The 24,152-nt window shown below is 40.4% G+C and overlaps 3 protein-coding genes across 3 annotated transcripts; all 3 read left to right on the plus strand.

The window, feature by feature from the left end:
• The first annotated feature begins 2,049 nt into the window (after positions 1-2,049).
• LOC139460534 (uncharacterized) lies at positions 2,050-4,107 on the plus strand. Its single transcript, XM_071242001.1, has 2 exons — positions 2,050-2,827; positions 3,286-4,107. The coding sequence occupies exons 1-2, from the start codon at positions 2,232-2,234 to the stop codon at positions 3,902-3,904; spliced, it is 1,215 nt and encodes a 404-aa protein (XP_071098102.1). The 5' UTR covers positions 2,050-2,231; the 3' UTR covers positions 3,905-4,107.
• A 3,519-nt stretch (positions 4,108-7,626) lies between these two features.
• LOC139460209 (uncharacterized protein F54H12.2-like) lies at positions 7,627-8,928 on the plus strand. Its single transcript, XM_071241716.1, has one exon. It carries the CDS (start codon positions 7,627-7,629, stop codon positions 8,926-8,928), a length of 1,302 nt encoding a protein of 433 aa, XP_071097817.1.
• Positions 8,929-10,472: 1,544 nt separating this feature from the next.
• On the plus strand, positions 10,473-11,397 carry LOC139460210 (baculoviral IAP repeat-containing protein 7-B-like). The gene is made up of 2 exons (XM_071241717.1): positions 10,473-10,801; positions 11,220-11,397. Exons 1-2 carry the CDS (start codon positions 10,473-10,475, stop codon positions 11,395-11,397), a joined length of 507 nt encoding a protein of 168 aa, XP_071097818.1.
• The last annotated feature ends 12,755 nt before the right edge of the window (positions 11,398-24,152 follow it).

Below are 24,152 nucleotides of genomic sequence, written 5' to 3' on the forward strand. Positions count from 1 at the left end.
AAAAAGCAAACGATCTCAGCATCAATGTGTATGGCATTGATGGAGATGAAGATCAACACCATGTTGTCTTTCCTTTGCGAGTCAGTTCCGATATGACTCACTTACCTAAAGAACGTCATATCAATCTCCTTCTGTTAACGTCAGAAGTAGACGAGGAAGAGTCGGACGAATCCTCCATTTCTCATTATGTTCTGATCACCAGTTTGCCGGCTTTGATAAGAAAAGCTGGAGACACTAACAGCAAATTCATTTGTCGGAAATGTTTGTGGACGTTTACATCTGATGATAGATTACAAAAGCACACCCCTTACTGTTATCACAAAGCTCAACGAATTAAAATGCCTGAACCAAACAAAGCCTTTAGAAGGTTTGGACTGGGTCACTATGCCAAAACAGTCAAAGTCCCCTTTGTGATCTACTGTGATTTTGAATCCGTGTTGTCACCTTTAGAACATAATGAGACATCGGAGAGGAGAAGTCACCACGTCCACGAGCACATTCCCTGTGGTTACAGTTATCAAATTGTATGTCGGGAACCCGACATGTACACATTTCCATTGAGAACCTATAGCGGCGAACGGGCCTCAGAGCATTTCATGACACATCTTTTGGAGGATTACGATCATATCATGGACATTTTAAATCATCCCGTGCCCATAAAATTAAAAGATGAGGAAAAGTTAGCTTTAGATTCGAAAACCCATTGCTATCTTTGTGGGGAGAAAGTACAGCAGAATGAGCGACACATCGATCACGATCATTTGACGGGTCGAGTCAGGGGTCTGTGTCACAATTACTGCAACGTCAACTACAACGAAGCCAAATTTGTCAATGTCATTTGTCACAATGCTTCGAGGTATGACAATCATTTGATTCTTCAAGCAGCAGAACTGTTTGCCGATCGAAAGTTGACATGCATAGGTCAAAATTCGGAACACTTCATCATGTTTCAAATAGATCAACTTCGTTTCTTGGACAGTTTCAAATTTTTAAACACCAGCTTACAAAATTTGGCCAACAATTTGAGAAGCAAAGGCGAAGAAGAATTTGTCTATTTGACAAAGAACTTTCCCAAACATGTGGATTTGCTGACTCGAAAGTTACCCTACTTTTATGAGTATGTGGACAGTTTTGAAAAATTAGATCGAACAGAATTTCCGAGTCGTGATGACTTTTACTCTTCCTTAACGGAAGAAACCATTTCTGAACAAGACTATGCCTTCGCCCGTCACATTTGGGAGACTTTTAAAATTAGATCGGTGAGACAGTTCATGGAATTGTATGTTGCCGTAGACACTTTGATTTTGACCGATGTGTTCGAAGCATTCCGTGACATGTGTCTGAGCTACTACAGATTGGACCCGTGTCAGTACTTTACTCTCCCGGGGATGGCCATGGATGCTTGTCTTTTGCTGACGGGTGTGAGCTTAGATCTTATGACCGATCCCGATATGTACAACTTTGTCTCAAACGCAGTGAGAGGAGGCGTGGCGAGTATCAATCATCGCCACGCTCAAGCCAATCACAAACACATGTCCGATTTCGACCCGTCCAAACCCGAATCTCACCTGATGTACTTTGACATTAACAATTTGTATGGTGCAGCCATGAGTTGTCCTTTACCTCAAGGTCATTTTGACTGGGTAGACGAAACAGAAATAGAGTCTATTGATTGGTTGCAACTAGACCCCGAAGGTAGCGTGGGTTACATTGTAGAGTGTGATTTGGAATATCAACGTCACCTTCATTCTGTCCATCAGTCGCTGCCCCTCGCTCCCACCAAAGAAAGCATTCCCTTTGAAGATATGTCCCCCTATCATAGACAATTGCTCGCAGAGCTTGGTATCAAAGGGGTGAAAGCCACGGGAACCAAACTTTTTGGCACATTGAAAGACAAAGAAAATTATATCATTTACTTGGCTACTTTGCAGCAATATTTACAATTGGGTTTGAAACTGAAAAAAGTACACAAAGTTTTGAAACTTACTCAGACCAAATGGATGAAGCCCTACATTGACTTTAACACGCAGAAACGAAAAGAAGCCACGGATGACTTTTCGAAAGATTTGTTTAAACTGCTCTCAAATGCCGTGTATGGGAAACAGTTGCAAAATGTAAGAAATTACAAACAAATTGAATTAATTGCGACCGAGGAAAGACTGCGAAGGTTTTCATCAAAACCCAATTTCAAAAGTGTAAACATCTTTTCGGAAAATTTGGTCGTGGTGAGCATGGAAAAGGTGTCTGTGACTTTGAACCAACCCGTCGCCGTGGGCTTCACCATTTTGGAACACGCAAAAAGACTTCTTTATGACTTTCACTACAATGTCATGTTGAAGGAATACGATAGTGACAATGTCAGGGTCCTCATGACAGACACGGATAGCTTGTTTTATCAAATCTGGTCCCCTGTGGGTACTCCTGTCCGCGATCCTCAAAACTTTATGTTAGCTAACACCCACCTCTTTGACACCTCAAACTATCCCGTAGACCACCCACTTCATTCAATGGAAAGACACAAGGCCATCGGTTTGATGAAAGATGAAGTGGGTGGCAAAACCATCAGAGAGTTTGTTGGACTTCGTCCCAAAAACTATAGTTTTATTTTTGACAAAACTCCTGGTGAAAGGGTTGAGAAACGCACCGCTAAAGGTGTGCAGAAAGCTTTTGTCAAAAAACATCTCCGTCACCAGATGTTTAAAGATTGTCTTTTTAAACACCAACAAAACATATCAACATTTCATCAAATTCGATCCATACACAACACCCTCTACACAGACAAAGTGACCAAACTGGCTTTAACTCCTCAAGATGATAAGCGATACCTGTTGGCAGGTGGCATCGAATCTCGACCCTATGGATTTAATCCTATTTAGAACCTTTTGTAACCTGTTCATTTCAAGAAAAATTCTAAACAATTCCCTCTCATTAGTACAATAAGTGTCTAGCAAACATGGATGATATAGCATATGAAAACTTCGTCCCTGTGTTCCTGATATGTGAAAAGGTATTTCTTATGCAAAATGTTTTTCACAAATGATGTAAAAAGAAACTTTAATTCACTTATCTTATCAAAGATAAATAACCTTTTATTGCTGGTAAACTTCTGTATGAAAAAACAAACTTGTCAGAAACTAAAACTTATATGACAGAAACTAAAAACTTGTATGTTAGAAACTAAATGTATATGTCAGAAAACAAAAACTTGTATAACATAATCTAAAATTTGCATGATGGGGAAAAATATATATTAATAATTAACACACTTTTTGTTTGCTCTTACAGGATGATTGGAAATCGATTCAGGGTGACTGGAAGCCAAGGAGAAGTGCTGAAGGAAGGAAGAATTCTCCAAAGAAGTCACCTTGCGGCTTGTCTTACCGGTTCTCGATGTCTCGAGAGAATGCTGAGACATCAGGTGAATGGAGCAGCAGAGACTATGCTTCACCGGGGACCCTTCTCTGTGACCAGCCAAGAAGTTGTTATTTCAAAACGGTGGCGTCACAAAAGAAACCATAACCTGAAGAAACACATTCGTTCAGTGTTTGAATCTGTGATGACATCTGTTTATGTGGATGAACTTCAGAGCAAAGTTAATGAATTGTGCAATAAAGACTGTTACGGATGTGAAGTCGATCATCCATCTCAAGTCCATCATCCGTGTTTGATGATGGGTGCTGAAGAGAGGGTTGATATTTATTTTGATGATGCACTGTCAACAATGTCTCACAGGCTTATCCTCGAAAAGACAAGAGAGCAAATGGCATCATCATCCAGACTTTTATTTTCACTCCTAAACACCAAATGCTATGAAAACGAACACTACTTGAACACTTATTTCTTTACTTCGAGTAGAAAAGAACAATTAGAACAGAAGCTGAGAGAGAAAATGAGAGACTTTTAGAATGTGACAATGATTTTATCACATTTACCTCATACTAGTGTTTCTGCATCAAGAGACATGATTCTGATTAGCTCATGAGGAAGGGGCATAACTCTGATTGCTTTAATCCTGTCGGAGAAGACAGTGATGTCACACTAAAAAAACACCAATTTTTTATTATCTATTGTAATCCAAGACACAAGTGTCACTAATGTTTATAGTTCAAATTCTCATGGTAATAATCCAAGAAATTGATTCATGATATAATTTTAAAATAAAATCTATTTGTGTTTTCATTCGTGTATGTCTTTTCTTTGTTGATGTTATCGTGAAAGAAGAAAACAGAATGTTTTTATATTCATCATGAGAGAGTTTGAATAGAATGTAACCAAATTACACTTACACACATACACTTAGTCATCAACCAATGAGATTCTTTGAGTTTAAATATTTACATAACCACATCCAATCATCATAGGTGGGTTGTTATTTTTTTAACACGTGATAAACATAAAATCCTATCAACCAGTGAATTTCAAATACTAAAAAAGTGACATGCACAAAATCACGCCTATATCACTCATTTTGTCGTCTACCCTCAGAGACAGAAGTTGTGTTCGTAAAAAACAGTGTACCATGTCGGCAAGGTTTGTGCAATTTTTCTTAGTTCACTCAATTAATTTTTATTTAGTAATCACTACAATAGGTATAGCTTTATGATAAGTACTCTTGAGAAGCTGATGCATGCAAGACAATCAGCGAACCAAGAATATCTTAATGCTGCTGCTGCTCAGCTATAACATGATATTGTCAATTTCTGAACCTCTTCATACTATCTTTTTAACAGAGTGGGAAGAAAAGACAAATCTACATTCTATTCCTGGAAGCAGGTCATGAAAATGCCGCACACCCTAAACGAGGCAGTCATTCACCAATCTCACGAATGGTTTCCAAATCGTGACGAATGCGTGAAAAACGCCAAGCGCAAGTTTCGAGACGATTTCAACGTCACTAAGCGAGTGATTATAAAAAAATCTTGCTGGGCACTCTCCGCGGACGAGGTCGCCGTGGCGGAGAAGATGAAACTCGTTGAAAACTTGTTGACTTTATGCTACTGTCTTCAACTCACCAAGATGATCAAACGACTGTCTCGTGAATTGTGTTTCGGGTGCATGTTCGATGCAGAAGGTGAATGGGGCCACACCTGCGATATGTCTGAACAACAACTGATGGAGAAATACTTTAACATGGCATTATCCGACGTAGACGATGGAGAGGTGCACGAGAGCTGGATAAAACTGCTGCTAGAAGACCCAAGTTTTCGAGATGTGAGGGACTTTAACTTGGTCCCGTATCGATGCAAGGACTATCGTGACTCTCAATTTAAAACGTCTCAATGGAAGGAGGGATTGAAAGAACGCGTCGAGAAAATGTTAAAGTTAGACAAAAGAATGTGAAATGTTTTTTCTTGGGACTAATTGAATGAATGTTTTGTTTGTTTATTTTAATTATGATATTGATTTGATAATAAAAATCAATGTTGAAAATTTGTATTTTGTTTGTATTTTATCTTCAGTCACACATAATGAGCGAGTGAGTGAGTGAGTTAGGGTTTAATGCCGTTTTCAACAATTGTTTTCCGTTATACCATGGCGGCAGGGTTTATAGCTGCAGGAGGAAAAGCCTGCATCACCAATGTGGTTATGTGATGCAGTGACACCTGCGAGCTTCGGCCTGGTACCTGCGAACAGACACACACAGACGCACAACAACAATGATATAAAACGAAACATCATCCATGATATTCTATCATTACACGATGAGCTCTCGAGAGATAACTTCTGACAAAGTACTAGAAGATTATTATTTCACTCCCAGAAATCCGGGCGCGTTTTTGGGTCCGAGTAAACTCAAAAAGGTGTTAAAAGATCAATTGGAAGTTCCAGCGAGCAGTGTCAGACGGTTTGTCAACAATCAAGATGCTTACAGTTCACACAAACCCGTCAGATACCGTTTCAAACGAATGAAAGTCAGAGTGAATTCTATCGACGAAATGTTCGACGTGGATTTGGCCGACCTGTCTAGGTTTACGAAGTGGAACGATGGTGTGAGATACTTGCTGGTGGCCATCGACATATTGAGCCGCTTTGCATTCGCCCTTCCGTTAGACAATAAGAAACCCGAAACCGTCTTGAAAGCTTTCAAACACATCCTCGAACAGCGACGTCCCGGGAAGGTGAGAGTAGATGGCGGAAGCGAATTTAAGGGGGCGTTCAAGACGTTTTTAGAAAAACAAAAGATAAAACTCACCATAGCTCGTAACGAAAACATCAAAAGTAATTACGTTGAACGTTTTAACAGAACACTGAAATCACTGATCACCAGATACATGACCCACAATAACACCAAACGTTATCTGGACGTTCTGGCGGATTTAGTATCCAATTATAATCACACCCTTCATTCGTCTCTGCCTCATCTCTCTCCTGCAGACGTCGATAAAACCAACGAAGTGAAAGTGTGGGATCACCTCTATCTGGAACCTCTGAGAAAAGTCAAACCCAACATCAAGAAATACTTATTTAAAGTGGGCGACCTGGTTCGCATCTCATACCTCAGGAAACCTTTCACCAAGGAACTTGATCTCAAGTGGACGGAAGAACTGTTTAAAGTGGCTCGACGTTACAAGAAGCAAACGTTCCCTCAGTACAAGCTGAAAGATTTCCACGACGAACCCTTGATAGGTAGCTTTTACGCAAACGAACTACAGAAGGTCGAGAAAGAGGGTGATGTGCTGTGGCAAGTCGACAAAATTCTGAAAAGAAAAAAGGTGAAAGGCAAGACCCATGTTCTAGTGCGTTGGCTAGGGTGGCCCAGTTCCTTTGATTCCTACGTAGAAGAGAGCGAACTGAAAGACCTCTGATGATGGAAAAGTACATTTTTCTCAAAAGCTCAGACTCCAAAACAACTTCCTTTCCTCAGAATTCACCCTATCATTTTCGAGTCAAATTAAATCAAAGGTTAGTCTTTGATGGATTCTGGGTGGTGTCTTTAGTCGAGCTCAATTTTGGAAAGCTGGATCCGAAAAAAATCCCCAGTGGTGACCCCTACGTGAACGTGTTATGTAACTTATGTGACAGCTCGTTGGTAGGGGAAACTCAACTGGCCTTATTGAGACGTATCGATCTGAGACAGGGGCCTACCTATACGTTTGGTAGTGAATTTACCATTCGTGTCAAATTAAAAGAAACCGACAATATTGAGCTGTATTTAAAGTCGGGGAGTACCTCTACACCGTCATTCTTAACGGAAGAGACCTACGCCACACTTCACTTAAGACGTTATCCTTTTGTGGAGTAAACATGGATGCTTCGCGCCCATTGTATTTCCCCGACTACGCCAAGTTTAAACATTACTTTGACAAACACGCGACAAGGTCATCCTCCAGACTGGTTAATGGGAAGATGCAAAGGATGGTGATTCCAGTTCATCGACAGGCAACACAACAACAAAAGGCAGATCCTCCAACTAAGGTCACTCTCCAAATGACATCCGAATCCCAAAGCGAAGTAGAGAGAGCAGAAGCACACGGCAAAAGAGAAAAGGCTTTAAAACGCAAGGCGGGGGCTAAGTGCGTCACAACCAAGAAGATACGTCGAACTGACAACATCAACGCACCTTCCAAGACGGCTAAAGTGCTCAAGTGTACCCCAGTGAAAGAAAACGACATCTTTAGTTAAATCATGGCCCTGTTGAACGACAAAGAATTCGAGGAACTGGTTCCCGAATCGTTAAATCTCTTCACTCTGCCTCCCTATCAAACCAGCGTTCAGAAACATTACTTCGTCAACGTGCGTCCTCTGAGCCAAATCAACGATTCCACACCTTTGGAATTTCACGTGTCCAATTCCGGAGGCGACTACGTCGATCTGAAGCGCACCCGTCTGCACCTCAATGTCAAAGTCACTCAAACGGACGGTACACCATTAGCAGAAGATGAAAACGTGGCCCCCGTGAACCTGTTTTTGCAGTCGCTCTTTTCTCAAGTCACGGTCTACCTGCAGAATCAGCTCGTGTCTTCCACCAACAACCATTATGCTTACAAAAGTATGATGAAGACCCTGTTGGAGTACGGAGCTGAGGCAAAGACCACTCAGTTGACAGCTCAGCTGTTCTACAAGGATGTAGCCGAACAAAACTCCGACCTGGAGAGCAGCGACGTCACTGGATCTATCAACGGCGGAATGTCATCGAGAGCCTCCTACATAGCGGACAGCAAAGTACTGACCATGTCGGGACCCATCTACGAAGATATCTTCGACATGAACCGGTACCTGCTGAACGAGGTGGACCTGACATTGAAGATGTACAGATCGAATCCTGAATTCTGTTTGATGAGCAGCGTGACCGAGCACGAATTCAAAGTTCAGATCTTGGATGCCTACCTGCAGGTGTGCAAAGTCAAAGTCAACCCCGCCCTGATCTTGGCTCACAACACGCTGTTCGAAAAGACGAACGCTCTCTACCCGTATACAAAAAATGAGGTCAAGGTCACTAGCATCCCCACCACGCAGCAGACTCACTGCATAGACAACGTCTCTAACCCCGTGGCCAACAGATACGTCGTCGGATTGGTGGACAGTTCGAGTCTAAATGGCAGCTATACAGGCAACCCGTTTAATTTTAAGTCGTCCATGCTTAAAAAGATGACGTTGTACATCGATGGGGTCAGTGTTCCGGGTCAACCCACCGAAGCAGATGATGTCGCCTGTTACGTTAACATGCTAGACGGCATGGGTCTGTGGAAGGAAAACAAGGGAAACGCTATCACCAGAAGTGAATTTCTCTTGGGGAATGCCTTGTTCGTCTTCGACATTGATAAAATGTGTGCAGATTCGGAGTACCTGAACCTGGTGAAATCTGGAAGTGTGAGGCTCGAACTTGAATTCAAATGGCCACTCACCACGACGCTGAGTTGCATCGTCTTGACTCAGAGGAATTCCACCATCGAAATCGACCAGGCTCGCAACGTGTTTGTCAAGTAACTTTCAATTCATTCAAAAGAAAAAAGCAGAGACAATATGAAAGCCTCTCAGCTTTGGTGCGCCATACAGTGTGACCCGAGTTTACAATCTCATGTCATAGGTGTTTTTGCCAAAGATACTTTGCCCACTCTGACACCTGGCCAGCGTGCCAGAGGTGTGGGACTCATTGTCAACACAGAGACTAGCACAAGAGAAGGTCGTCACTGGATCGCCATGTATTTCAAAGGGAATAAAGCAGAAATGTTCGATTCTTTATCAGAACGACCCGTGGATAAAGTATTCGATCACTATTTGAAGTCTGAGAATAGCTCCTCTTACACTCGCAATAGAAAGCAATTACAATCTTCAAACTCTGATACATGCGGATTTTTTACATTGTATTATCTGTTATGTAAATTCAAATCCAATTTACGCATGGATGATATTGTACAGCAGTTCGATACAAATGATCATTTAATCAACGATGAATACGTTTCCGCATTTGTTTGTCGCTATTTTAGATATTGTACAGATTCGTGTTCACGCCATATTCATGAGTCATGTACGAGATAATCATATGACATGGGAATGTAGTTTGTGAAATGCTTTGTTTCATGTCTATATGCTGTGGTAGAAGTCAATAAAACATCAGTTTTAGTCCTCATTGTGTCATGTTGTCTATAAATACCTATGTGAGTAGTCTATCAAAAACAGTTCTATGGTAAAGAGTGACCAAGACACATCATCACCATGGAAGAAGAATTGAAATGTCTGTTGCCTTTTCAAACCCCTACTACCATATCAGTGGTGGGCGGGTCATCGAGCGGTAAAACAGTTTGGGTTGCACAACTGCTAAAAGAAGTCAATACCATGTTCGACCCAGCACCAAACCTCATTATTTACTGTTACGCTGTTTGGCAAGATGTGTACACTGACATAGAGAGATCTGTCAACAACAACATTCGATTTCGGGATTCTCTACCAACAGAAGATGAACTAAAATCGTATTCTTTGGAGACTGACAAGAACTGTTTGCTGGTCGTCGATGATTATATGGAGCAAGTGTGTAAAAATCAGTTATTCTTACGTCTCTACAGTACTTTATCCCACCACCTCGGGATTTCCGTCATAAACATACAGCAATCGGCCTATCCCAAAGGAGAGTGTAACAGAACCATGTCTTTAAACACTCATTACTTCGTGCTGTTGTCCAACCCACGATCGGCACATGAATACAAAATTTTAGCATCACAAATATTTCCGGGTCAAGCGAAATATTTTTCGGATTCCTTCCAGGATGCTGTGAGTAGGAAAAAATACGGGTATCTCGTTATGGATGTGTCGCCCTATGCAGAAGAGGAATACGGACGTTTGCGTACGGGGATATTTCCAGGTGACGTGTGCACGGTGTACTTACCACAGTAAGGAAAAAACAACAACAACAGAAAACAAACCATTGCGCATGACATTGTTGATGTGTGACTAAGAAGTACAGATGTGCTATACCCTTTTGGTTCATTTCGCTTTCACCTCACAAACAGAACAGAACTAAGGCTCGAAACACGATGGATGTATGTGGGAGGTTTGATGTCGATTCAGTTACAGACTGCGCAGAAATAATAGAGCGCAGTACAGATGTGTACGGAGAAAAGTTTAGCGACAGACTGAAATCCTTCGCTATCTGGCCTCTTCAGATGAAGCAGTCTCCAAAATCCATGGCAGAGGCTGGATTTATATACACAGGACAAAACGACAGAGTCTACTGTTTCAAATGCAAAATTCGCGTACACCGATGGATACCAGAAGATGACCCGATGACGGAACACTTCAGACTGTCCCCTCGCTGTACCTATATCCACATGGTGTGCGAAGAACCCAAGGTCAACAAGGAAGGGTAGAAAAAAGAAATCTCTGTTGGTTTTTTTTTTTTTGGGGGGGGGGGGGGGGGGGGGATGCAATAAAACACTATTGGCAAGCATACACCTGTTCATTTGAGAGCGAGACAATCAAACAGTAAACACCATTATGAGTGAACTACTGGAGAAACATTTAACTTTTCTACTGATGCTGGAACAAGCTAACACCAAGCAAAGAAAAGCTTTGCTGACGCATGCATCGCGTGAACAGTTTATGGGTGTTATCACTCTGTTATTCAACATTTTAAGAGGGAATATACACTTATTGAATGAGGATAAAATTCGACTGTCGCGTCACAAGAAGTGCATTCGATCCTTGGCCAGCAAGACAGTAAGTCGACGTGAAAAACATGAGTTGATACTCGCACATCATTCTGTTCTCCCGGTTTGCATCAGAGCCTATCGAGCATACCTCTCGTCGTCAGCACAGTCGGAAGATAACGTTCATCATGAGCAAACCTTTGGTTCTTCTGACGAGGGAGACGTATCAAAGATTGATGACCAACCGAGAAGAACAGAATCCACAGACGACAGTGAATCAGACGGCGGAGGATCCTCAGACAGCGATTTCTAATAGAATTGACAATGATACATCACTGCCTGTTACAGAGGGACAAACTGAAAGGAAGCTCATGCTTCAAGTTCCTGACCAGTTAATCAGAGACATTTCCTCTACGAAGACAATAGGGAGGTTAATGGCTTTGTGGTTGTTCGTCAAAGAAAACATTCTGAGTGGGCAATTGAGTTTGAATAAACATTTACAAGTTGTGATGAGCAATGGAGATGTATTGCATAATTCAAACATTGTGGACTTGATTCGCTATGTCATCACGTCACCCCGTGTTCAAAGCAGACGGCATCCGGAGGGTTACCAGGAATTTCGTAAACTTTTAAGACAATTAAACGTTCCAAAGCATTTCGTGAAAAGCAGACAAAAGGAAGACAAAAAAGAAAAGCGTGTAAAAGCCTTAGTTATCAAGCGTAAAGCAGTTGATGGTGTGCCCGGGAACGCTAAATCAAGAAAGTTAGAAGCTTTTTAATGCACATGAACATGTATATCCATAAAGATGATGTACAAGTTGTCGATACAAATTATGCATAACATGAAATACATTGTTTGTGATAGTTGATGACAAACTAATGTTTACTTTTGATCAACATTGTTAACCTCTTGATGCTTTTCGTCAATTTTGGAAAAGGTTAGACTCTTTGTTTCTCAATGTATAATTTCATTGTGATAAATAAAATGTAGATCTCATTTTTCTTTTTACCGATGTTGTTTTTAAAAATCACCTTTCCTCGAGAACACTCCGTTACACAATGGTTGCAGTCTATTTCCAAATATGGGGACTGAAACAGGAGAAGAAATCTACATTTGCTTCCACATGACTTAATTGCAGTTGCAAACTTCAATCCCAAGGTCTTTTAGTTCTACAGTAAAACTCAAATCCCAAGGCATGTTTGTTCTGCAGTAAAACAATGCAGTAAACATCCCATCACTTTGTATCAATGATATGTTACTGAGGGGTTAGATGCTTTACCATCATACTACATTGTCTTTGATTAAGATGGTTCCCGATGTCAATTTGCGTGTTAAATGTATGCAGTCTTCTATTTTCCAAGGATGGACAGTGATATACAAGGAGAAGTTTAAGTCTACACTGTTTATTCACTGATGACGTCGCAAGATGCGGTAAAGTAACTTTAGAAAGAAAAGAAATATGGACTCTTTGTAGAAAATGTTCAGTGATATAAAATCATTGTTTACCATCCGTGTTGAATAAGCTGTACTTGATGAAAGTTATTTTATTAAACCTACATTCATACATATGGACATTTAGCCGTAGGCATCACGCCCTGGAGTCTGGATCCCGTCTTGTATTAACAGCAGCAGGTGTTGTGGCTATGCCCCCACGAATGTCAACAGCAGGGTTGCATACCTATTATGCTTAAACCACATCCAAACAACCACATCGTGCTTGCCCCTCCACCAAAAAAACCCCAACAAAACAAAAACGTGTCTGACAGGTTCCCATGTGTCACATTTTTTTCACACAACACTTTCATAAATATGAACTCAGCACTCCCTCAGCAATACAGAATAGGAACTGTGGGCAAATTAAAGAATCCATTTTGTTTATCTGGTTGACTTAAAAACATCATTAGCCATGCGATCTTGGTGTTGACATATGAACGTACACATTCTCGATATTATGTGAAAGTCCGCAGTACTTGTTGATATAAGGATGTAAAATTTCACAAAAAAATAGACATCAAATAATTCTTATTAAGTTCATATTGTGCTGTTCTGTTTACATACACAAAATGAGGGCGATGATATGTCACTTATTGCTGTCAGATCTCTTCACATCGACTCAGGATGTCATTAAGCCAGCAGTCAAAATAATGTATGGCATTGTTCTCTTGGGGAAATGCGTATGTGAGCAGAATAGTTCCTCCAATAAATGTCGGTAAGTTAAACACAAGATGTAAGCATTCATCATTGTTTAAGCGCTCTTCTCTGGGACAACCCATATCATACGACCCATATCATAAGTTATGATTTAAACATATTTTATTCAGTAAATATTTAGTTAATTCGCAAGTCTGACAGTCTGATTTTACGACCAGTCAGATAAATTAAACTGTCAACAACTCGATTGCCAAGCAATATATTTACTTATCAAACATAGTCATACACGAACATGCTCTCAATCAATCTCCAATAATTATCAAATTGACTCTCAAGTTATCAGGCAACGACCATTCCGTTAGCTAGCTATCGCGGTATTATAATATGTATCTAGCAAACAATGGTTACATGTTCAGTTTAAAGTTAAAACTGTCATGAAATATTACACAATGATTTTGCAAATTCGTACTTTGCAGAGTTAAAGATTATGGTTGTAAATTTCACACAGGCGAATTGGTGTTTTTCATATAATTAGTATTGTTCCTTTACAAAATTAGATCCTGATATTCTTAGTATTCAACATGCCTTTATTGAAAAGTATATGATAAAATTACACCAGTTTCTTATGTGAAAAATCTAAGAATGAACACACCCCACGTAGCGTGTTTAGTTTAGAACCGTATGACTAGACAAATTATTCGTTTAAAATATTTGCGTTATTCAATGTCAGTCAGACAGTTGGGTGAGGGCATCTAACAGTGTCGGGACAGTCATCTAGGCCCGCAGTTTGGGTTTTCATTGTCAAAAAACGGGAGGGGTGTTTCAGTTGTATTGGAATCACCGACCATTATTTATTGGATAAAATTCAATACGCGGTACGTGAATTCTGTCTCTCCATTCACGTGTATCACATGACATGTGTATAGTAACTCATACCATATGTGAACTTTCTACAACGGAGTGGAGCAGTGGTTAACCATTCATAAGCAGGCTCACGATAAATGGCATGTTGTGACCTCAATTTCAGGAGGCTCTCTGGACGTTAGTATTTCACAAAACAGCGACACTGACAAAACAAGGTGTTATGTGTATCACATATACCAACTCATTCGGACTGTTGTAAAATAAACCTCACTTGTTACCATATAAGCAATATGATCTACTGTTAGATGCGTCGACAACTGTGTACATAGTACACTAACTAAATATGGAAATATTACTATGCCCATTGAGCGTTGTAAAGAAGGTGATCACGTGACTCCCCAGCGAATATGTACTTGGTGAAGCTTGCGTTGAATTGATCATCGGGTTATCTTCCTGACCACTGGCAGAGGACACAATACACCAAACGATTAATCTTAAGGTTTTAAAAAGCTAATCATGCTAAATTCAGAATATTCTAACTTTATCTTGAGTCATAGAAATTTATCATGACAAGGGTTAACTAACACGATGCTTAGATCACCTTTTAAAAACCTTAAGATTAATCGTAACTGTTTTGTAAAAAGAGATAAAAAAAGACAATATAAGAATACATCGATCGATGTCTGACTTTATTAAACAGCACATAGGTAAAGGTATCTACATCACGATGTCTCTTCATTACGATGGTTCTTCAATGGGACGCCATTTGTGGTGCACACATCCTGGAACAAAGGGAACATTGAATTTGTACATGTACAATGAGAATTCGTTGGACTCATGATAAGATAATAAACTCAATCAAGTTTTTTTTCTCATACAAATGCATACATCATGCAGAAACAGACTATAACATCTACAGCCAGGAATCGCAATGCTATGGCATGTACCCAAAAGTTGTGCGCCGCTCGCAAAATAAAGTATAGGCCGTATCAGACATCACTTTGTTACATTTCATACACAGTTAATTTTCATGACATCACTTCGAGTATTCTATTTCTTGCGTTGTAAAATGTTTAACGAGTGATGTTTTATCAACAACAACAACAACAAAAAGAAGAAGGATTATATCTGATTTCTGTTGCTGAAACTCTACAAATGAATTAGTAAAAAGGAATCTGTTTTAAGTTTAACTGTTAAATAATATGAATCATTAAGTCAAAAGCATGATGTACAAATGCATACGTAACATTACAAAAATGCTTTACACAAATATGCATTAGAGGTAGACAGATGAGAAAGAAAGAAAAAAGATTTCAATATAACTAATTACTTATCAGTAAATAATTTGTAAAAATATTTAGATTAAAATTATTACTCACCTAAGACTGACTCTGACACAGCAGCACGTCATCATTCTCCTCATTCATTCCGTCTTCAGTACACTTGAAGAATTTTATTCGGTTGAACATTCGATTGGATTTAAACCGATCTTGTCCCTCGAAGATCAAATGAGTTGAATTTTCGAGGGCTTCCGAGTACTGCATATTCAGAAGGACGTCAAAGTCCATGCTTCCTACTTTCTTCACTGCAGGAGACAGTAGAACTTTCCACAGGTCTTCATCCTTGACACAGATGGATTCGTGAGAGATGATCTCGAGCAAAAGATTCTTTGGTAAATCACTCACTTTACATCTTGTGGAATTTTCTTGTAGGATTCCGTTTGCATTCACCTTTTTCATCAGTTCATGTCGGGAAACGATGGTCACTTTGGGTTTGAACATTTTATTCCCCTCCATGTTATCAGCTACTTCTGATGATAAACGCTTGAGAGACGTGGCCATTTTTGAGGGGGGTATGGTGAAAAAGCTCTCTGTGATGATACCAATGGTGGATTGGAGACCAACTGTATCGCAAAAAGATTTGGGCTTTCTTTTTTATATGATTTTGCATGGCTATCGTGAGAAGCAGCACATGCCCCTGTTGACACAGGTGTTGGTCAACTGGTTCACGATAGCCATGCAAACCGTTGTTTTTGACACAAGTCCACCCAAGAGGGAAAACAAAGTCCCTCCTGTTGACACAGCTGTTTCCATTCAACAGAGCTGTTTGGTAAGTAAACAGGCGTGTCCGCTACAACCCAATATTCCTAACACGCCTCTGTTGACACAGCTGTTTCCGTTCAACACAGTTGTTTGCTCAGTCAACAGGCCTGTCCGTTAGAACCCAATATTCCTAACACGCCCCTGTTGACACAGCTGTTTCCGCTCAACACAGTTGTTTACTCAGTCAACAGGCGTGTCCACTACAATCGAATATTCCTAACACGCCCCTGTTGACACAGCTGTTTTCGTTCAACACAGTTGTTTGCTCAGTCAACAGACGTGTCCGTTACAACCCAATTTCGCTAACACGCCTCTGTTGACACAGCTGTTTCCATTCAACACAGTTGTTTGCTAAGTAAACAGGCCTGTCCGCTACAACCCAATATTCTTAACACGCCCTTGTTGACACAGCTGTTTTCGTTCAACACAGTTGTTTACTCAGTCAACAGGCATGTCTGCTACAACCCAATATTCCTAACACGCCCCTGTTGCCACAGCTGTTTCTATTCACCAGATTGTTTAAGAACAAGAGTTTTATGCATTAAAACTGAAACACGCTTGTATTTTTTTTTTCGATGAAATAAACGTGAGACATGATATTTTTTTCATTGAAAAATGTTGACAAGTGACAGGATATCGTATACAATTTCTTGAAACTGCGTTATTTCACTCTATTTTTTCTCATGAAAATGATTCTGGGTATGGGTTAAACGAGTATTTTTTCAATTGAAATAGGAAACTGAACCGACATTTTGAACTCAAACATCTTTTAGAATAAAGAGAATAGAATTTTACAGTATTAAAACGTCATATACCAGACTGGCATACATTACAGTCTTCAACACACGGGTTTCGCGATACCGACTCTATATTTCTCCGAGCTGACCTCTAGCTAGGAGTCAAGACTGTTAACCCTTATTTTTATATATAGTTGTCATGGCAACTAAATGTTAAAAGGAACTTATAAGAGGTAGCACTAGAAGAGTTAAGAACTGGACATGTGGTTTCTATGGAAATTCAACTCACACCCCTCTTTGCCACATGTGACAGTCATTACTACACGAAATACATGCATCAATGGAATATGTCTAACAATGACATTCCTTTCCCCGTGAATCACATTTGAACCTCGTAGTAGCCACTTCCATATAGGGACACTCATTACTATGCTTTGTTCTCACTTAATGAAGGACTCATTAACACATTTCCTTCTTGCATTGGAACAACAGACCTCTCATTACTCTTTCTGACCTGTGACGTCATGATTATATTTCACAATGAATGAGTTATTGCACTTATGGATCAACGTAGCCTGAGATGTGGGATGGTGCCTCATAGAACTGACTTGTAGGTCAGGCGCGAGATTCAAACCGAGGACACGTGGCAACCCGTGAGCGTTCATGGCAACGTCCGCCATCTTGTTTTTAGACACGTGTTGTTCTACGTTTAACGAATGGTCAAGTAATTAATTGCAGGATTGCATACGGTCAGTTGACCCTTAATGAATGTAATTGAATATCGGGAGATCTTTCTACATGAACCTGTTCCTGGGCTTTTAAATATTACCGCACATAGCCCGCCACCGAATGCCCACAGAGAAATGTCTTCAAAGCAAAAGGTTCAAATGTTCTCGCGCCAAAATGGTCTCACAATGACATTCCATTCCGCGTGAGTCAAGACCCAACCCAACCCCGGTCGTAGTAACATGTCCATATAGGGACATTCATTACTATCCCGTGTTCTACGGTTAACGAATGGTCAAGTCATTAATTGCATGATTGCATTTGGTCAGTTGACCCTTTATTAACCTAATTGACCTGTGACGTCATGCATACATTTGGATATTAATGAGTTATTCTGCATATTAATGAGGCAATGACGTTGACAACACCCAACCCCCCACCCCCATCCTCAAGGTCAAGGTTATGTGACGTCATCAGTCACGTGGGGTTACTAGGTGCTCTTGTGACGTCATCAAATGAGGATTTGAGGATGGATACTTCTTACTTATTATCTACTCAAGTCACAAAAACGCAACTGCTACAGAAAAGCACGCATTCCATGCAAAAGTTGACATTTATGAAACCCCATGCATTTCACTACCCAAGAATGGGTATAACAGCGACTGCAAGAAACAACCCCTGGCTTCACGAATATCTTCACAACCGTACGTCGTCGCCTCAGATGTGCAGGGATTGTCGCCAGAAGACCCGCCAGACGTCCCATTTTGACAGGAGACCACTGTCAAGCACGTCTACAGTGGTGCAGACAGCGTCTACGCTGGACGACCATGCAGTGGGGACAAGTTCTATTCACTGAAGAGTCACTGACGTTTTCAACTCAGCCACAGCGATGGACCCATTCGAGTGTACCGACGTCGAGGTGAACATTACGTCAATCATTGTGTCATGGAAGAAGATCGGTTCGGGGGAGGCAGCGTCATGGTATGGGGTGGGAAGACAGAGGACCCAATTGATAGTGGTAGAGGGAAATCTCAATGGTCGGTGCTACCGCGATCATCAGCTATGTTGTTCTAACGTTTTTGCGTCGTCATGGCCCAGGCATTACCTTTCAACATGACATATTGCTCGTTCAGGCTTCTCTTCAACAAAACAACGTGAATGTTATCCCCTGGTCGGCTCGCTCCCCTGATCTCTCACCAATCGAGCACATGTGGGATGAGATACATCGGCGCCTTTGACGTCAACCACGTGTTCCACAGACACTCCAGGAACTTCGAAACATGTTCCAGCAGATATGGACAGATATCTCACAGGACTTTGTGCGACGCCTGGTCCATTCCATGAGACGAAGATGTGTTGCTTGCATCGCAACCAGAGGGGGTCACAAACGCTATTGATTTTAAAACATGTTGGCATGTCCATGTTGTTTTTGTTTTATGAAATCACGCATTTTCTTAAGTCAGTATGGCAAATTAAACCATTTGAACACTTACAGGAGTCTTTTATCTGTTGCAGACCGAAATTGTTTCAGATTATGGTAAAAAACATAACTTTGCATTAAATCTTATTCAAGGTCGCTGGAGCTTTTGTTGTTCAGTATACATAAAGTATATCCTGATAATTGATGTTTTGATCATAAGTGGATAGTGTAAAGTGAACTCAAGTGGTCTCTATGACGGATTGTCTGAAAACACCCAATGAACAAAACTAAAGGCCTCAGTTTTATATATATTGTAGATTCTAACTTCATCTATACATACTGGATTTAGTTTAATATCAGCACATGAAAAGTATTCATATTCCAATTCTAATCAACTTAAACATAAATCTCAAGGTAATAAGTGCATATCCACTTTGAATTTGATGCCTGAGAGTACGTTATATATGTCTAAAGTAAACTGGCATATATGTTATAGACGTGATTGTTGTTATCGCATACTTGTGTACTAAGGCTGTACATATTCGAAATCAAAATTTGAAATAAAATACACATTTTCAGTCAGAAGTACATATTGTGCATGTGATAAACAATCTCTACCCACATTGCAAACTCCACATAATATATATATATATATATATATATATATATATATATATATATATATATATATTTATATATAGATATATATTTATATATAGAGATAGAGAGAGAGAGAGAGAGAGAGAGAGAGAGAGAGAGAGAGAGAGAGAGAGAGAGAGAGAGAGAGATAGAGAGAGAGAGAGAGAGACTCTTGAAAATCACATGCGTGAAACCGGTTGAGTAAAGTATACAGCTCATCTTTGAACTTTTTGTATTCTATCTATCTATCTATCTATCTATCTATCTATCTATATTTAAAGTTACCACATATACGTGCACCAACAATGAACACATGAAAGTCATTTTCAAAATCATAGGATTGCAATCTATGAATGGGCCAACAGCTTCAAAAACACATTCATATTTGTCAATAGCACATGACTAAATCATCAACTGATAGGATCTAGGAATGCATACTGTGCATGGGTCCACAGATATTCATAAGAAAGTCAATCACCACATGATTTATCTTTCAAGGTTCTTGGGTTGAGGTACCAGTACATGTACTGACAGTTTATAATACCGTTGATAACCAGTACATGTTCATTTACAGAATCCATGAATGTGAAGACTATTTTAAGCACAAAGTCAGTCATCAAATGATGTTGTTGTACACACTCCTTGGAATGACTCTATGCAGTTTGTATGTACCTTGTCAATCACCATTTAGGTACTTATGGGTTGAGGTTGGGCCTAGGTGTATGAGCACTTTTAAGTCTGTTTGTTCCACACACTTCACGCCAGTGAGATTGTGTACGTGTGATATGCCGGTATGTAGAGATATATGAGTACAAGGGTGTACATACCCGTATACAAATTATGTATGAGTGTATGGATGCACCGGTTTTAAGCTATGTACCAGTATATGCATGTGTGTTTTTATGTGTGACTTTTATATTTGCGTCATGATAGTTTCAACAGAAGGCACTGTTAATCTAAACAAATGGTTTTGTGTACAGTTTATGCATATTAATTGTTAAATGTATTTGTAGGGAGAAATGCATATCCAAACTGTCATTATTTTATATCTGATAAGAAGAAATGTTTAAGTAGAAAAAAACTATTATCCGTCATGATACTTTTCCTTGGTTCCCAGAAATATGTTCTATTTTAAATTGACTTCATAAGTTGAATAGCAGTTAGTGTGGTTGGAAACTGATTAAGCGGTCACTGTTAATAAGGTAGTTAACAGAAAATTGCAAGGTGCTAATACCCACCCGACACAATTGCCTTGTTAATCCCTCATCCCCAATGAGTTGACATTGAGTTCATCTTGCTAATGAGCTGTTGTGGGCGTAGCGAGATAATAAACATCAAAGATGGGGCACCAATAAACTAAACTCGATACAATATCAAGCCCTTACAATAACCACCCGCAAGTAAAATGGCACTTGCAGCACTACACTACAAACTCCAAGAGGAAATCCCCTTTAAGCACTACACTACAAGCTCTAACAGAGGAAATCCCACTTGCAGCACTACACTACACGCTCTAACAGAGGAAATCCCCTTTAAGCACTACACTACACGCTCTAACAGGGGAAGTCCCACTTGCAGGACTACACTACACGCTCTAACAGAGGAAGTCCCACTTGCAGCACTACACTACTAGCTCTAACAGAGGAAGTCCCACTTGCAGGAGTACACTACAAGCTCTAACAGGGGAACTCCCACTTGAAGCACTACACTACACGCTCTAACAGAGGAAGTCCCACTTGCAGCACTACACTACACGCTCTAACAGAGGAAATCCCACTTGCAGCACTACACTACACGCTCTAACAGAGGAAATCACACTTGCAGCACTACACTACAAGCTCTAACAGAGGAACTCCCACTTGCAGGACTACACTACACGCTCTAACAGAGGAAATCCCACTTGAAGCACTACACTACAAGCTCTAACAGAGGAAATCCCACTTGAAGCACTACACTACACGCTTTAACAGGGGAACTCCCACTTGAAGCACTACACTACACGCTCTAACAGAGGAAATCCCACTTGCAGGAATACACTACACGCTCAAACAGGGGAAATCCCACTTGCAGGAGTACACTACAAGCTCTAACAGAGGAACTCCCACTTGCAGGAGTACACTACATGCTCTTACAGGGGAAATCCCACTTGCAGCACTACACTACATGCTCTAACAGAGGAAATCCCACTTGCAGGACTACACTACAAGCTCTAACAGAGGAACTCCCACTTGCAGCACTACACTTAACGCTCTAACAGAGGAAATCCCACTTGCAGGAGTACACTACAAGCTCTAACAGAGGAACTCCCACTTGCAGCACTACACTACATGCCCTTACAGGGGAACTCCCACTTGCAGCACTACATTACAAGCTCTAACAGGGGAAATCCCACTTGCAGCACTACACTACATGCTCTAACAGAGGAAATCCCACTTGCAGGTCTACAGTACACGCTCTAACAGAGGAAATCCCACTTGCAGGACTACACTACACGCTCTAACAGGGGAAATCCCACTTGCAGGAGTACACTACAAGCTCTAACAGAGGAACTCCCACTTGCAGGAGTACACTACATGCTCTTACAGGGGAACTCCCACTTGCAGCACTACACTACAAGCTCTAACAGAGGAACTCCCACTTGCAGCACTACACTTAAGGCTCTAACAGAGGAAATCCCACTTGCAGCACTACACTACATGCTCTAACAGAGGAAATCCCACTTGCAGCACTACACTACATGCTCTAACAGAGGAAATCACACTTGCGGCACTACACTACATGCTCTAACAGGGGAAATCCCACTTGCAGCACTACACTACAAGCTCTAACAGGGGAAATCCCACTTGCAGCACTACACTACAAGCTCTAACAGGGGAAATCCCACTTGCAGCACTACACTACACGTTCTAACAGAGGAAATCCCACTTGAACTCCGCAGGGAACAACTATCCTTAAATTTCTGTGCGGCCTCCCAATCAAATCCTCTCATCCACAATATCCTTAAAAATAACATAAACCCAAAAATAACAAGCAGAGACTCGCAAAAACCCAGTCCTCACCCCAATTTCACAAAGAATAAATAACTACCTTAACGAACACAAACTAAAGACAAAACACCAAACCTTCCGAAATTTACATTTTAACTCCAAACGCCAAAAATAGACACACCACTCGCATCCTCTCTAAAGAAACAAACGGACCCAAACATCTCTTAAAACAAATCACTAGCATAAATCCACGAAAAATGGCCAAATGGGTGCCACATCTACACAGACGGATCCTCTGATCCGGCCTCCAAACACACAGGCTTTGGCGTCCACATCTCTCAACCTTTAAAATAAACCAAATCTTATCGATTCCTCAATAATCAATCAATCTTCACTCATGGGCACGGCCACAGTCCTGCACAACCCACTACTAAAAAAACATCAAAACATCCTCATTCTCACAGACTCTCTCAGTGGGCTCATGACCCTAAAATATTAACCACTAAGAACCGCCCCAAATTAATAAATCAAATATTAAAAAGGTCCATTGAATTAACCAAACAAAACAGACGGATAGAATTCGTTTGGATACCCGCACACGTAGGAATTTACGGTAATGAAAATGCAGACTGAGCAACTAAAATGGCCCATAAACTCCCAGAAGTAAGCCTCAATCTGCCAATCTCAAAATCAGAAATTAAAAGTATCACCAAACAAAAAATCACAAAAAATCGCAAACAAAATACCAAAACTCAAACTGCCAGCTCAAAAAAAATACTTTAAAAAACCTTAACTAAACCTAAGAGCCTCCACCCCTCAAACAAAATAGACAGGGCTTTAACTAAATTATAAACAGGACACATCAAACTAAATAGTCATCTTAAAAAAAATAAATTCCACGCTACAGGGAGATGCCCACACTACACTCAACAAGAAACCACAGAACATGTACTCATTCACTGTCCAACATACAAAACACTCCAAAACTCACTAACTCAAACCCCGAATTAATTTTAGGGACAATTTTAAACCCACAAAACAACACTTCCAACTTTAAAGCCCTAAATATTTACTGAGCATATTTAGATACATCCGGATCTACGACCGCAGTCATATAATCAATCAAGGAAAGTATATTAGATTGAATTAAAAATGTGCTATCACTAAAACAAAATTTTCCGTTATCCACGTTAGTCTAAACCTGGGCGAAATAAAGTTCTGTTCTGTTCTGAAGATGCCGTCATGATTAGTTGGCGCCAGTCTAGACTGTCCAATCAACGTGAATATACAAACCGTGATGTTACTTGATCAGTTACCTGTCAACTCAAAGTGCACCTGGACCTCCGCCCACCATGTGTAATACTTTAGCGCACTTGATTGTTTTATTTGCAGTTATATCACTGTTAGGCTGAGTGATGAGAGAATACATTTTGTTGTTTTT

Source organism: Haliotis cracherodii, unplaced genomic scaffold, assembly GCF_022045235.1.
Source record: "Haliotis cracherodii isolate W230 unplaced genomic scaffold, xgHalCrac1.p SCAF_14, whole genome shotgun sequence".
Lineage (NCBI taxonomy): Eukaryota > Metazoa > Mollusca > Gastropoda > Lepetellida > Haliotidae > Haliotis > Haliotis cracherodii.

Bases quoted from the DNA above. Each gene is read 5' to 3' on its own strand.
- LOC139460534 (XM_071242001.1), top strand. From the start codon at position 2,232: ATGGAAAAGGTGTCTGTGACTTTGAACCAACCCGTCGCCGTGGGCTTC. The intron at 2,828-3,285 runs GTTGGCAGGTGG...TTGCTCTTACAG, and splicing joins CAAGATGATAAGCGATACCT to GATGATTGGAAATCGATTCA.
- LOC139460209 (XM_071241716.1), top strand. From the start codon at position 7,627: ATGGCCCTGTTGAACGACAAAGAATTCGAGGAACTGGTTCCCGAATCG.
- LOC139460210 (XM_071241717.1), top strand. From the start codon at position 10,473: ATGGATGTATGTGGGAGGTTTGATGTCGATTCAGTTACAGACTGCGCA. The intron at 10,802-11,219 runs GTAGAAAAAAGA...GGTTTGCATCAG, and splicing joins CCCAAGGTCAACAAGGAAGG to AGCCTATCGAGCATACCTCT.